The sequence below is a fragment of the Macaca thibetana genome, chromosome 11 (genome assembly GCF_024542745.1).
Source record: "Macaca thibetana thibetana isolate TM-01 chromosome 11, ASM2454274v1, whole genome shotgun sequence".
Taxonomy (NCBI): Eukaryota; Metazoa; Chordata; class Mammalia; order Primates; family Cercopithecidae; genus Macaca; species Macaca thibetana.
In genome coordinates this window covers 2,741,925-2,757,397 of record NC_065588.1, presented here as the reverse complement: position 1 = coordinate 2,757,397, position 15,473 = coordinate 2,741,925, and the positions used below count along the sequence as shown (strand labels likewise).

General features: G+C 43.0%; 1 protein-coding gene across 6 annotated transcripts in view; it reads right to left on the bottom strand.

The window, feature by feature from the left end:
- CACNA1C (calcium voltage-gated channel subunit alpha1 C) overlaps window positions 1-15,473 on the bottom strand; it is a 250,474-nt gene that overhangs the window by 22,030 nt on the left and 212,971 nt on the right. For all 6 annotated transcript variants that reach the window (XM_050747023.1, XM_050747020.1, XM_050747019.1 and 3 more), the window contains 4 exons: window positions 6,581-6,746; window positions 5,862-5,989; window positions 4,785-4,881; window positions 2,595-2,697 (listed from right to left, as the gene is read on the bottom strand). In XM_050747023.1, coding sequence (XP_050602980.1) covers window positions 2,595-2,697; window positions 4,785-4,881; window positions 5,862-5,989; window positions 6,581-6,746 — 494 coding nt within the window. The remainder of the gene's footprint in view (window positions 1-2,594; window positions 2,698-4,784; window positions 4,882-5,861; window positions 5,990-6,580; window positions 6,747-15,473) is intronic.

The window sequence follows — 15,473 nt, the reverse complement described above, 5'->3', positions numbered from 1 at the left end:
TTCCATACCTGCCTGTCTTTTGTTCCTCTAGGGAACAAAATCTTACACCCTCAATTTATATTAAGCTTTAAGTATTACAGCATATTCCTCCTGGCAGTCATTTATATCGCCTCTTCTTCCCTCGGAACATAGGGTAGTAACACTCCTTGCAGAAAATTTGGAAAGTAAAAAAACTAAAGGAGTAAGGTAGATGTCACTGCTGATCTTTCTACTCATGATAATCAATGTTAACATATGAACACATGTTCTTCCTAGTTTTCTTCCTTGTTATACACATATATGTGTGAATTAAATGTGTGTTTTGGCCGGGCGCGGTGGCTCATGCCTGTAATCCCAGCACTTTGGGAGGCCCAGTCAGGCAGATCACGAGGTCAGGAGATTGAGACCATCCTGGTCAACATGGTGAAACCCTGTCTCTATTAAAAATACAAAAATTAGCTGGGTGTGGTGATGCATGCCTGTAATCCTAGCTACTCAGGAGGCTGAGGAAGGAGAATGGCTTGAACCAGGGAGTTGGAGGTTGCAGGAGGCTGAGATTGCGCCACTCCACTCCAGCCACTCCAGGTGACAGAGTAAGATCCATTTAAAAAAAAAAAGTGTGTTTTTGTTTTCTGGTAGTCAGAAATAGGCCTATTTACACCCATTTCAGATTGAGTGATTGCATTGGCTACTGATGGTGTATTTTTTTAGCCTTTGCTTTTTTTTTTCAGTTTAGTAGCGGAACTTGTCCTATTTTTATTTTATTTTATTTTTTCAGATGGAGTCTCACTCTGTCGCCCAGGCTGGAGTGCAGTGGTGTGATCTCAGCTCACTGCAACCTCTGCCTCCCAGGTTTAAGCTATTCTCCTGCCTCAGCCTCCTAAGTAGCTGGGATTACGGGTGCCTACCACCATGCCTGGCTAATTTTTGGTATTTTTAGTAGAGATGGGGTTTTACCATGTTGGCCGGGCTAGTCTGGAACTCCTGACCTCAGCTGATCCACCTGCCTCGGCTTCCCAAAGTGCTGGGATTACAGGCGTGAGCCACCATGCCTGGCTCCTATTTTTATTTTTTTAAAAATCAGCTAATTATTTTGATTTCTGTCTTGGTGGACTGGTTCTTGTTTCACTTCATTTCAAATGTTTCTGTTATTTTTTCTGAAGGATCTAACTGAGAGAAGGTCCATGTCTGGGTTATTCAATGAATTAAATTCCCAGATGTCATCACCTTTCTCTAGTCTACCAACGAAGCAACTGAAGTAGAGACAGAGTAAATGGCTCATACTCATGTCATTAGTGAGAGAGCAGGGATTTAGATTCGAGTCTCCCATCTCCCTGCCAAGGGCTCCTTCTGTTGCCCCAGAGGAACACACTGACAGACAGCCTGAGCTTTAAGCTGGAAGTGTAGGAAGGGGAAGGAAACATACTGCTTGTCTCATCTGTGTTTTCTGTAATTACTACACCAGTGGGTTTGAATCATCTCTGTAGCTGGTTCAAAATGCAGATTTCTGGGCCCCATGCTCGGGGATTTGGCGTCATCAGATCTGCGTGGGTGCCTGGGACTCTGTAGCTTAAACGGGTGTCCAAAGCTGATTCTGCAGCAGGTGGTCTTTTGACCACGCTCTAGGAAACACTAGACACTCCAAGGCTGGACACGCTTGGAGAGAAATGGCATCTTCTTAGGTGTATTTAATACAGCCTTTCCTACAGTGGTTCACAAACTCTTATCCATCATAAAGTGAGCAGATTATCTCGCTCAGGCTGCTGCTAGCCCTTAGGGTGCCTCGTGAAAACTAGAAGGGCCCCTCCAGGTGGACACAGCCCTGAGGGAGCCCGGTTTGACTAGGTGGCACCGGTGAGGTCTGAATCCTCACCTGTCCGCTGGCTGAGAGCCTTGAGCCAGGCTCAGCCCACACAGTGTGTGCGATGACCTCCACCACGGCCACCACTTGTCACTATGTCCCCTTTCCCACACATGTCTTCCCAGCACAGTCCTATTAATTTAATGAGTTGAGCATTTGAGACATCCACCTGTAGCCAGTGTTAAGTCCTTTTAGACAGGGGTTGGTCCTGCTTCAGCTAACACCCGTCTCCTGTTTTGTGAGCTATACCCTCTGACTTTTAAGATGCCACCAGAATGAGTCCCAGAGTTTCATGGAAAGCGAGAGTTCAAAATGAATAAGCCGGAGTAGGCTGGTCCAACCTGCAGCCCACGGGCCACATGCGGCCCAGGACAGCTTTGAATGTGGCCCAACACATATTTGTAAACTTTCTTAAAACATTGAGTATTTTGTGATTTTTTTTTTTTTTAGTTCATCAGCTATCATTAGTGTATTTTATGTGTGGCCCAAGACAATTCTTCTTCCAATGTGGCCCAGAGAAGCCAAAAGATTGGATACCCCTGAGCTAGAGGCAGGGAGACCATTCAGGAAGCAAATAAGTCATGAGCAGGCTGGGGCCCTGTGATGTCCTGGAACGCAGGTCACCCCTGTATCCCCGCTTGGATGCTGTCTGGGGCAGGAAGGTCCCTCGAGCACTGTGCAGGCTGCCAAGCTCCTCTCTGATTGTCTGCTAGACCTTCTGAGTGTCTCTCCCAGTGCCCACGGGTGCCCTTACCTTCTGTTTTGATCCTCAGAGCTGTCCTGACCAGGGCAAACAGGGTGGCATTGAACATGACCGTCCCGTCGCTGTTCAGAGGCATGTTCATGGAGACCAGGCGCTGCAGGGGAAGGGGAGCAAAGCCGGTGATGACGGCAGGTGGTGCTTAGGGGACCACAGAACACCGTGGCAGAGTGATATGGTTTGGATCTGTGTCCCCGCCCAAATCTCATGTTGAACTGTAATCCCCAGAATTGGAGGTGGGGCCTGATGGAAGGTGATTGCATCATGGGGTGGATTTCTCATAAACGGTTTGGTGCCATCCCCTTGGTGAGTGGGTTCTCATGAGATCTGTTTAAGTGTGTGGTCCGTCCCCCTTCTCTCTTGTTCCCTGTCTCTCCATGTGAGGCACCTGCCTCCCCTTTGCCTTCCACCATGATTGGAAGCTTTCTGAGGCCTCCCCAGAAGCAGAATGCTAGTGCCAAGCTTCCTGTACAGCCTGCTGAACTGTGGGCCAATTAAACCTGTTTTCTTATAAATCACCCAGTCTTGGGTATTTCTTTATAGCAGTGCAAGGATGGCCTAACACAGAGGATGCTGGGGGAGACACGCAGCTTGTGTGGGTGTTGTTGGAGTGGACAGCGAGTGAATGATCCCTGAAGCATTCCGGGGAGAATCTTGCCTTTGCCACAACCACTTGTGACTCTCCTCACAGAGTGGGAGAGGTATGACATTTGTCCTCATTAGACCTTCACTTCCACAGAACGATGTGAAGGCCACCCAACCTTGCGCCCTGCTCGAAAGTCTGCTCAGGCGTGCAGGTGCGCTCTCCAGGGGCAGCAGAGACCGGCTGCACGCCAGCACATGCTGGGAGCCCACCTGCCAGGCAGCATTCACCCACAGCCCAGAGAAGAGAAGGGATCACAGGAGTTTTGACTGCAGGAGATGCTACATGTCCTCTCTGTGTATTGCCAAATACGCTTCTGCATCAAGCTGGAGCAGAAGCCTGCTGACACTGGATAGTGCTGTCTTGCCCTCTTCTTTCCTAGCACACCCCCAGAACAGGCTTCCCTGGCACTGAGCTCTGGTGTGGGGCCTTCAGCATGCACTGGGTCACGATGAGCAAGCGCGGTGTGAAGCTCACCACGGCATCCATGCCGAGGGCATGCTCAAGGGGGCTATTCGTCAGCTCACACGGTGACCTCCTGCTAATCTCAGTGTCTAGAAGGGTTACACTTTTCCTGAGTGACCAGATCTTGGTGAGTCTCATGGATGGTGTGAACTGGATCGTGGCCACTGGAAAGTTTTGCACCCAGGCCTCAGCCTGCCCAGGCCCATCCGGAGGCCACAACGGATGCACCTTAGCCCCCTCCAGGCTGCACCCCTGCCCACCCTCACCTTGCATGGTGTTTGTACCTTGCATTTATTTTATACTCCTTTTTTTCTGATATTTTCTATATCCTTGGAAATCTCTTAAAATTTTTTTTTTTTTTTTTTTTGGAGTAAAGTAGAGGCACAAATGAGAAGAAACTCAGTAAACAGAGCACAAGTAGAAGGTTCTGTGTTCCCTCAATCTGCGTTTTCCATGAGTGGATTCTCACAGAGCCGAATATTCCTGCCATCTGAGTTTCCTCCTCTCTCCAGCCCTCTGGTCTCCCTTCGCCCACCTCTCTGTCAGCTCATTACTGCCCCAACAAGGAGTGCAGAATGGCCACAGAAGAGAGGAGGGGAGAGATGGAAATGACACTTTCTTTTTTTGGGGTCATGGTCTCACTAAGGAATCCAAGGAAAGTGAGAGATCCTCCCCTGGGACACTTTGTATTTTAGTGATTTTATGTACAATTTTAAGACTCGCAGACCCCTGAAGTCAATGCCTGGGCTTTCTAATTGCCCTCCACCTCCAGGAAAAGAACGCCTAACCCCTCTAGCCTAGGCTGGGGAGTCTCCCACCCCAGGATGCCTGGATGGTGCAGTGGAACGGGCTGAAAAAGTCCTTTATCCAGGACTGGATCCCTGGCTCGCTGGGACAGGAGGCATTCACTCCTTTATTCCCTTATAGAGTCTGAGAATTTAGAGCTGGAAGGATCCTTAAAATGTAATCTTTAGGCACATAAACTAGTATGTTCATTCCCTTAAAGGATCACAAGAAATGGGCACTTCGCCTCCCCTATTTTCCCTCTTCCTCCCATGAACCCGGTTATCTCTTACTTTGCAAGCCACTCGGTGAGGGCACAGCTTCCCAAAACCTAGTGGGGGCTGAATCCGCCGGAGGAGGGTCACCACATCCAGGTGTTTGATACGACCCCTAGAAGAGGAAGGAGGGGAGGGACAGGGTATCAGAGAGCCATGGTCTCTGCCAGCAGCTCAGGACGCATGCACCTGAGGGGTGGGGCCCACTCACATGGGCAACACGGCACTGTGTGGTGGCTCTATTAGTCACACTCAGTGCAGAGCTGCAGAATTGCATGGCACAGCCCCAAACCAATATACATATACACGTGTTTAGGTTTTAATGAATACTTTTCTGCCCATGCTATGTTCAAAGTGGAAGGGATTTTAGCAGTGCAACGGAATTCTCAATACATACTTGCTGACTGAATGAACTAACCTTCTGACCAAAAGGTATTTACTGAGGGTCAGCCGAATGTGATTGATCTTTAGACCAGAAGCAGGAATGGAGTCAAGATTTTCCCCAGCCCTGTGTATCCTAACTTGAACACTTAACTAGTTATTCCTGATACTAGAATTTCCTGTCCTTCCATTCAACTGAATGTAGTAGATATATTCTTTTCTTTCTTTTCTTTTTTTTTTTTTTAGATGGAGTCTTGCTTTGTTGCCCAGGCTGGAGTGCAGTAGTGCAATCTCAGCTCGCTGCAACCTCCGCCTCCCGGATTCAAGCAATTCTCGTGCCTTGGCCTCCCGAGTAGCTGGGATTATAGGCATGTGCCACCATGTCTGGCTGATTTTTGTATTTTTAGTAGAGATGGGGGTTTACCATGTTGGCCAGGCTGGTCTTGAACTCCTGGCCTCAAGTGATTCACCCATCTCAGCCTCCCAAAGTGCTGGGATTCCAGGCGTGAGCCACCGCACCCAGCCTAGTAGATATATTCTTGACTTAATTGAAGGTGCCAGGCCTCCTCCTGCTGGCAAACCCCGGGGTTTGATGCAGTTTGGTGTTTCTAATTGATCCACCCAGTGCTGACCAACCGTGAGCCCCTCCTGCAGGTATGGTCGGCGATACCCTCTCTCAGCTTAGGGAATCAGGCCTTCCCTCTGGGAACTTACTTGGCTTCAGGGTCATACTCTGCCCAGATTCTTTTAAACTCATCCAGGTGGTGGGGACCAAGGATGGACCAGTCCCTTGTCAGGTAGTCAAAGTTGTCCATGATGACAGCTACAAAGAGGTTGATGATCTGCAGGGAACAGTACAATGAGGTGCTGGGAGAAGATCTTCCTACACACCTGCCTCTGGAACCCCCTTGCCAGCCGGGGCCCACGGATGGCAGAAGCCAACATTTCTAAAGACCGGTAATCCATCCTACCAGCCTTAGAACCTGGGTCTCTTGGACATAAACTTGACACAGCTTCCCTGAGAGTTGTGTGTGATGAACCCACATCACAAGCTGGACAGCTTCCCTCCTACTAACCTGCTGGGCAAGGCTGTGCAGGACAGAGGGGGACTTTATCCCCTTTTCCTCACTCCTCAGAAAGATGCCAAAAAAGTATAGTTCTTTCTAGGCCTCCACATGTCCCCTGTGTCCTCTGGGACAATGCCAGCGTGACAAGAGCCAAGAATGGACAAGCAAGATGCTGGTGGAGCTCACTCTGGCCCAGGGCTTTCGGCCTTTCTCTCCATGTGGCTGGACACTCCTGCCAACTTAGTCTTCCCAAGCCAGCTCCTCTGATGGGGTTGCCCTGACCATGAGCTGCAGAGATGGAGGGTTCAGGCTGCCCTGGAACTGGGCACTCATGGCTGCTGGCTGTTGAGTTCCCCCTTGGCTTACCAGGAAGGCACAGAGCATGTAGAAGCTGATGAAGTAGAAGACGGCAAAGCTGCTGCCACAGGGTGTCTCACCCTCCGTGCTGTTGCCGGGCTCGGACTCCGGGGCACACTTCTTGCCTGGCATGCAGGCCAGCATGATGTCCTGCCAGGCCTCCCCGGTGGCACACCTACGGGGGAGGGAGAGCCACATCCATGCAGCCCATCCCACAGATGTCAAGGAGGGCCCTCTGCATCCTCCCCACTTGTCCCTTTCCTCCTTCCCCAGAGGGAATCACTAAAATGAACTTGATGTTCATCATTCCCCGAATGCTCTGATATGTTCGCTAAATATGCAAACACATGGCATTATTTTGAAGATTTTACATTTTATATACACAGTAACAAACTGCACCTTTTCCGAAAACTTGCTGTTTTTGCAATCCACATGATGTTTTTGAGACTTAGCCTTTTGGATGTATTTTAGTTCCAGTTCATTCACCTTAACTGCTGTATAGGAGTATGCTCTATGAACTTACCGTAAAAAAATCCACCGTCCTGTTAAAGAATATTTAGGTTTTTCACTTTTTTCTTTTACTAGTACAAAAAACACTGCAATAAACGTGCAGATTTATATCTTGGGTATCCACTTAGAAGTGGAATTGCCAGTTAAAGTACACGTGTCTTCATTTTTACTAGATATTCCTTGAACTCGAAGGGTTTGTCCAACTTAGACTCCTATTACCAGTGTAGGAGAAATGACACTACAAACTCATCTGTTCATTAGTGAATTGTTTTAAATGATGCTCGTATAATTCGTGTGAGATAATATGTCATTGCTGTTTTAATTTGGTTATAAAATGATTAGTGGGTTGAGAATTTAGATTTTATCTTCCATTAAATTGCATGTTCATGTTTTTGCTTGTTTGATTCAGGATGTCTTCTTGTTCGATTCTGGGGTGCTTAAGATATTCTATTCTCTATTCTTTTTAAAATTTTTCAATAGTTTTTGGGGAACAGGTGGTTTTTGCTTGCACGGACAAGTTCTTTAGTGGTGATTTCTGAGATTTTGGTGCACCCATCACCCAAGCAATAGCCTTTTATCCCTGACCATCCTCCCACCCTTCCTCGAGTCCCCAAAGTCCATTACATCATTTTGCAAATGGTGCTGCTATAAACGTGTGTGTGCCTGTGTGTCTTTCATATAATGACTTCTTCCCCTTTGGGTAGATACCCAGGAGTGGGATTGCTGGAGGGAATGGTAGTTCTACTTTTACTTCTTTAAGGAATCTCTATACTGTTTTCCACAGTAGTTGTATTAGTTTACATTCCCACCGGCAGGGTAAAAGTGTTCCCTTTTCACCACATCCATACCAACATCTATTATTTTTTATTTTTTAAATTACAGCCATTCTTGCAGGAGTAAGGTGGTGTCTCATGGTGGTTTCATGTCTATTCTTAATCCTTTGTTAGTTATATGCATCAGAAATAGCTTCTTCCAATTTGTGGCTTATCTCTGGCATTATTTACGATCTAAGTTACGTATTTCAATGAGGTCAAATTTACAGTTTTTCCTCTATGTTTTGTGCTTTTTGCATCTTGTTTAAAAAATCATTCTCTATTTTAGGTCATAAAGACATTCTTTTCTATGTTCTTCTAAAGGTTCTAAAGTTTTGTTTTTCACAATAACTTACTAACCTGAAATTTATTTTCATGTTTGATATGAGGTAGAAATACGCTTTTATTTTTCTCTGTATAGATAAGTCATTTTACTAATACTATTTATTGAATAGTACATCTTTACCTACTTAATTGAAATATTTCTTCTGCCATAAGTTGTATTTCCATAGGTGTGTAGGTTGTGTTCTAGCCTTTCCATTCCATTCCTTAGGTTTATTTGTTTATCTTGGTACAGAAGTACTGTGTTGTCTTCATAGTAAGTTGCCTTATGGTAAGTCCTGCCCTTTCACAGTGCAGGAGTCCTTCCAACCTGTTGTTCTTCAACATTTGTCTTGGCTATTCAGTTTCCTTTTCTATTCCATAGACACAGTAGAGTCAGTTCCAGGCTCTATGAGTAATCCTGTTGGGAGTCTTATTGGAATTGCATTGGGATATCGATTAACTTGGGGAATCCTGACATCTTTATGATATTAAGTCTCCTGGCCAGAAATGTGGCATATCCTTCCTTTTATTTTGTTGTACATTTAAAATGGTATAGTTTCAACATTATATTTTAAAAGCTATATCCATTTGCTGCTGATATAGAGGGAATACAATTGATTTCATATTATGGAATATTTGCTGAACTCTCCTATTAGTTTTAACAATTTTCTGTAATTTTTCTTGTATATACACACAGGCAATCAACTTTTTTGGCATTTAATTTTGTTTCTCCAATTCTCATCCTTTATTTTTCTTGTCTTATTTTATTGGGTAAGAGTTATAAAATAATAATATTGAAAAAGTGACAGCATAATATCTTATCTATTACATTTACTAATTAGTTATTGCCAGCACAGGAAAACAATTATTTTTCTTTGTTAATCTTTTAATCTTCCACTTTATTAATTCTATTGTCATAAAAGGTTTTTAGTTAATTTGCATAGATTTTCTACTTGAATTAGCCTGTCATCTGCAAACAATGGCAGTCATGTGTACATATTTTCATATTTATAACTGCTTGCTTTTTTATGTTTTTCTTATTGGCATTAGCTTTGTGTTAGTCTTATGGGATGAGTGAAGAGGTTTTCTACAACTTTCTGTTCCTGGAAAGTTTATATAACAATGGAATGATCCACTCCTTGATAGTCTGGTAGACCTCACAAATAAAAATATTGAATCTTGGGCCTTTTCAAAGGCTAAATTTTTGACTACCTTTTCAATTTCTGTTGTAGTTTTTTTTTTTTTAATTCTTAAGGTAATTTTATAATTCTTATTTTCTACATAAAAGCATCTGCTTCATTCAGGTTTTCAAATAGATTGGCACAAATTTGTTCATGATGTTCTCTGTCTTCTTTTTTGAAGTCTGATATTATTCGTCTGCTACTCTTAGAAAAATCTTGTGTGTGTGTGTATGTGTTTAGAGATGGGATATCACTTCGTCACCCAGGCTACAGTGCAGTGGAGCCATCTTAGCTCACTGTAACCTCAAACTCCTGGGCCCAAGTGATCCTCCCGCCACAGATTCTCAAGTAGCTGGGACTACAGGCACATGGCACCACACCTGGCTAATATTTTTATTTTTATTCTTACAGATGGGGTTTTGCTATGTTGCCCAGGCTGGTCTCATACTCCTGGTCTTAATTGATCCTTCCACCTCAGCCTCCCAAATTGTTGGGATTACAGGTGTGAGCTGCCATGCCTGGTGAAAATCTTATTTTTGATAGACTCAGAAGCTCCCAGTGAACATAGCCTCCATGTCTTGGAAATCTGTTCCTGGCATTTTTCTTTGGTCTCCTTCATTCTCTTGGCCAAAAGTTCAGCATATTGTTTAACCTCTTCCTTATATTTATTTATTTATTTGGAGACAGAGTCTTGCTCTGTCACCGAGGCTGGAGTGCAGTGGCACAATCTCAGCTCACCGCAACCTCCACCTCCCAGGTTCAAGCGATTCTCCTGCCTCAGCCTCCCGAGTAGCTGGGATTACAGATGCCTGCCACTGCGCCTGGCTAATTTTTGTATTTTTAGTAGAGACAGGTTTCACCGTCTTGGCCAGGCTGGTCTCGAACTCCTGACCTCATGATCCACCTGCCTCAGCCTCCCAAAGTGCTGGGATTACAGGTGTGAGCCACCGCGCCCAGCCTTACTTATTTTTATTTTTATTTTAGTGTCCTGTTTCTTCAGAGCAATATGTCAGCATTTGTGTTGCAGGACACATGGAGTAAGAAGATGCCGAGTCTTGGGTGCTTTGGTTCTAGGTTCCTGATATCCTTTGTTTAGGGGCTTACTCACTGGTGGACATCATCTTTACACGGAATGAAAAGTTATTAGACTGTGCCATCTCTTTTGGGCCTCAGGTGAGAAGGCACAGTAGTATCAGTCAGTCTAGTCTTCTCTCTCCCCTATCTTTTTTTACAAAAACCAAATTAAGAAGTCAGATTGGCACTCACAATGCAACCCTGAGCCATCTGTGTTTTCCTTCTGCAGTTCCCCTTGGTCTGTAACAGAACACGCCCCACATGCAGTAGCAGGTGGACACAACCACAGGTCAGGACACACTCCTTCACAGGGAAACCTCACGGGCCATTTGCACCGGTGATCTGACCCTCGTAAGCCTTCCATTCTTCACCCAGAGTGGCACCGGCGACTTCTGAGGCCATATGCTTCTCATAAAAGGTCTGGTTTGCATCCACTGTCCACTTCAACGAGTTTCTGGCAGCCACTGGCTGAGAAGGAGACCTTGTGCTTCATCTTGAAGCAGCTGATCACCTCTGAGGTGCCACCAAACAGAGGCATGAGATTCTCTTATCATTCTAAAAATCACTTCCACACCTGTAATTACGTTGCTTTTTGCATTCCTGATGTTGTTGTTTTTTTTTTTAAATTGGATTTGATGCTTTGTCTGTTTATCGGTCTTTTCAAAGGATCAGCTTTAGGGTTTATTGATAAAATCCATAATTTATTAATTTATGCTTTTACTTTAAAAAATGCATTCCTTCATATTCTGGGATATTTTACTATTCTTTCCCTCATCTTTTGGCTTATTTAATATACATCTTTTTAAATAAATATAAATAAATTTTAGGCTCTGAATTTTTTTCTTTGGTGTCGATTGATGCATCTCATACATTTCAGATATGGTGCTCTGGCTCTCGTTTCTAAGTACAGTCCTGTGCACTTAACAATGGGGAGATGCACGGTTAGGCAATTCTGTTGTTGTGCAAACAGCATACAGTGGATTCACACAAACCTAGATGCCATAGCTATTACACACCTCAGCTCTACGGCACAGCCCACTGCTCCTAGGCTTCAAGCCTATACAGCATGTGACTGTACCGAATATTGCAGGCAACCGGAACACAATGGTAAGTATTTGTGTATCTAAACATACCTAAACACTGAGAAGGAGTAGTAAAATAGGCACAGTAAAAAAGATTCAAAGATGGTGCACCTGTAGGGGGCGCATACCATGAATGGAGCTTGCAGGACTGAAAGTTGTTCTGGGTGGAGCAGTGAGTGAGTGGTGAGTGAATGTGAAGGCCTAGGACATGACCGCACACTGCCGTACACCACTGGAGACTAGAAACACTATACACTTAGGCTACACACATTTATAAAAACTACTTTTCTTTCTTCAGTAATAAATTAACTTCAGGTTAATGTAACATTTTTACTTTATAAACTTTTTAATTTTTTTAACTTTTGGACTCTTCTGTAATAACGCAACTTAAAACACACATTGTACAGCTGTACAAAATATTTTTCTTTATATCCTTATTTTGTTTTTTTTTTCTATTAACCTTTTTTTTTCTGTTTTTTGTTAAAAGCTAAGACACAAACCCACACATTAGCCTAGGCCTACACAGGGTCAGGACCATCAGTATCACTGTCTTCCACCCCCACATCTTGTCCCATTGGAAGGTCTTCCGGGACAGTAACACACATGGAGCTGTCATCTCCTATGATAACAATGCTTTCTTCTGGAATACCTCCTGCAGGACCTGCCTAAGGCTGTTTTACGGTTAACTTAAAAAAAATAAGTAGAAGCAGTACACTGCAAAATAATGATAAAAGTATAGTGCAGTAAATATATAAACCGGTGACACAGTCCTTTATTCTCATTATCAAATATTATGTACTGTACATAATTGTATAAGCTATACTTTTTTTTTTTTTTTTGAGACAGAGTCTCGCTCTGTCGCCCAGGCTGGAGTGCAGTGGCTGGATCTCAGCTCACTGCAAGCTCCGCCTCCCGGGCTTACGCCATTTTCCTGCCTCAGCCTCCCGAGTAGCTGGGACTACAGGCACCCGCCACCTCGCCCGGCTAGTTTTTTTATTATTTTTTTAGTAGAGACGGGGTTTCACCATGTTAGCCAGGATAGTCTCGATCTCCTGACCTCGTGATCTGCCTGTCTCGGCCTCCCAAAGTGCTGGGATTACAGGCTTGAGCCACCGCGCCCGGTCTAATTTTATATTTTTAATAGAGATGGGTTTTCACCCTGTTGGCCAAGCTGGTCTCGAACTCCTGACTTCAGGTAGTTTGCCTGCCTTGGCCTCCCCAAGTGCTGGGATTACAGGCGTGAGCCACCGCGCCCGGCCAAGCTATACTTTCATACGACTGGCAGCACCACGAACACCTGAGTGAGGCACTGCGCTGGGTGATGATGTATCGCGTCACTGGGTGATAGGAATTTTTCAGCTCCATTGTAATTTTAGGCAGACTGTCATTGGCTGAAATGTCATCATGTGGCACATGACTGCAGATGGTAGTTTCAGCTTTGAGTCACTAAGAAGAGTGCCAAAATTTTAAGTAGATTTTGGAGAGGTTATTGTTTTTATGGCTAATTTCTAATTTTGCTATATCAAAGTAAGAGCAGTTTTAGAATTTGTTAAATTCTTTGTGACTTAAATGTTGGCTAATTGTTGTGAATGTTTCTGGGGTGTTTAAAAAGAATGTGGTTTTTTGGCCATTTATTGAGTATAAATCTATAAGATCAAGTCTGTTACTTGTATTACTTAGATATTCTTTACCCTTTTTTCTATTTTGGTCTATTTGATCTGTCATGCTCTACTACCTGTATTAAATCTTCCACTGTGTGTGTGTGTGTGTGTGTGTGTGTGTGTGTGTGTTCTCCTTATACTTCTATCAATATGTAATTGATACATTTCCAAACTATATTGTTAGGCTCATGTAGTTTTATGACCGTTACATGTTTTTGATGGATTATACCCTTTATCAGTATAAAATCCCTCTCTGTCTTGTTTAATGCCTTTCACCTGGAATTCTATTTCTTCTGCTACTGCTATTATTACATCTACATTGTGAGCCTTACATGGTATTCATTTTTCCATCCTTTTATTTTCTTTAGGTCATTTTGTTTTACTATACCTGTTACAAACAGGCTAGAGCTAGATTTTTTAAAGTCAGCATCAGAGTATCTATCTTTTAATAGTGAACTTTAGCTCAATAAGTTTAGTAATTATCTTTGTTCTTATTCCTGCCATCTCCTTTTATTATTCTAATTTCCATGTTTTATTTATTTATTTTTCAACTTTTGCTTTACCTTCCTTTTGCTGAATTGCTAAGTTTTCTTTATCTACTTTTTCCTCTAGTGGTTTGGAATGTATACATTCCATTTCTATTTTTTTAGTGATTGACCTTTAAGTATTTAACATTTATATTTATACACACTTTTCCCTTAGTTATGTACAGAATTAAACAGTATCTATTCTTATCCCCAAACAAGAGAAGAACCTTAGCGTGGTTTTATGTTTCTAATTCTTCTACCACCTCACTTCCTACCTTGCTGAGGTAACAAAAAATATTACTTCCAAATTGTCATTAAGGTTTTGTACATTTTCCCCTTAACAATTATGTAGATTTTATATAAACTTTATAATGTCCTTGTTCAAAACTCACAACTATAAACTTCATTTTTTTTTTTTTTTTGAGACGGAGTCTCGCTCTGTCGCCCATGCTGGAGTGCAGTGGCGCAATCTTGGCTCACTGCAAGCTCCGCCTCCCGGGTTCACGCCATTCTCCTGCCTCAGCCTCCCGAGTAGCTGGGACTACAGGCGCCGGCTAATTTTTTTCTATTTTTAGTAGAGACGGGGTTTCACCATGGTCTCGATCTCCTGACCTTGTGATCCGCCCGCCTCGGCCTCCCAAAGTGCTGGGATTACAGGCGTGAGCCACCGCGCCCGGCCTAAACTTCATTATTTTTTCACTCATATCATTACTCTGCTCATTCTATTTCTTTGATTCGTTTTTCATTCTGTGGAAATACAGCCTGAGTAACTGCTTCAAGGAGGACTTATGTGGGGCAGTAAACTTTATGGGTTCTTAAACACTTGGAAATGTATTTTGCTTGGCTACTTGAATGCTGATTAGACTGCATATACAGGGCCAGGTTCAAGAATACATTTTCCTCATAATTTTGAACATATTATTTCATTGTCTTCTATTACATATATACTTTTGTTAATTAAAAGTCTAATGCTAATGATGATTTTCAAAGTAATTCCCTTTTTTCCTTTTTGGCAACACTATTTATTAAAGAAGCTGTTTCTTTCTCCATTCTGTGTTCTTGGCACCTTTGTCGAAAATCAATTGGCTGTAAATGAGTGGGTTCATTTCTCAGGTTTCTATCCTGAGCCATTGCTCTATGTGTCTGTTTTCATGCCAGTACCATGCTGTTTTGGTTACTATAGCTTTGTAACAGATTTTGATATCAGGCAGTGTGGTGCCTCCAGCTTTGTTCTTCTTGCTCAAGATTGCTTTGGCTATTCAGGGTCTTTTGTGGTTCCGTATGAATTTTAGGATAATTTTTTCCATTTCCATAAAAAATGACATTGGCATTTTGATAGGAATTGCATTGAATTTGTAGATTGCTTTGTGTACTATTGTCATTTTAACAATAGTAATTATTCTAATTCATGAACACAAGATATCTTTCCATTTATTTGTGTCACAACTATTTCTTTTATCAATGTTTTATAAGTTCTCAGTTTATGGATCATTAAATTTTTTCCTAAGTATTTTAGTTTTTTGTTGCTATTGTAAAAGGGGCTGATTTCTTAATCTCTCTTTCAGATAGTTCATTGTTAGTGTAAATAAATGCTACTCATTCTTGTGTGTTGATTTTGTGTCCTGCAACTTTACTGAATTAGTTTATCAGTTGTAATAGATTTTGGTGATCTTTAGGATTTTCTATACATAAGATCATGTCATCAGCAAACAGAAAATTTCACTTGTTCCT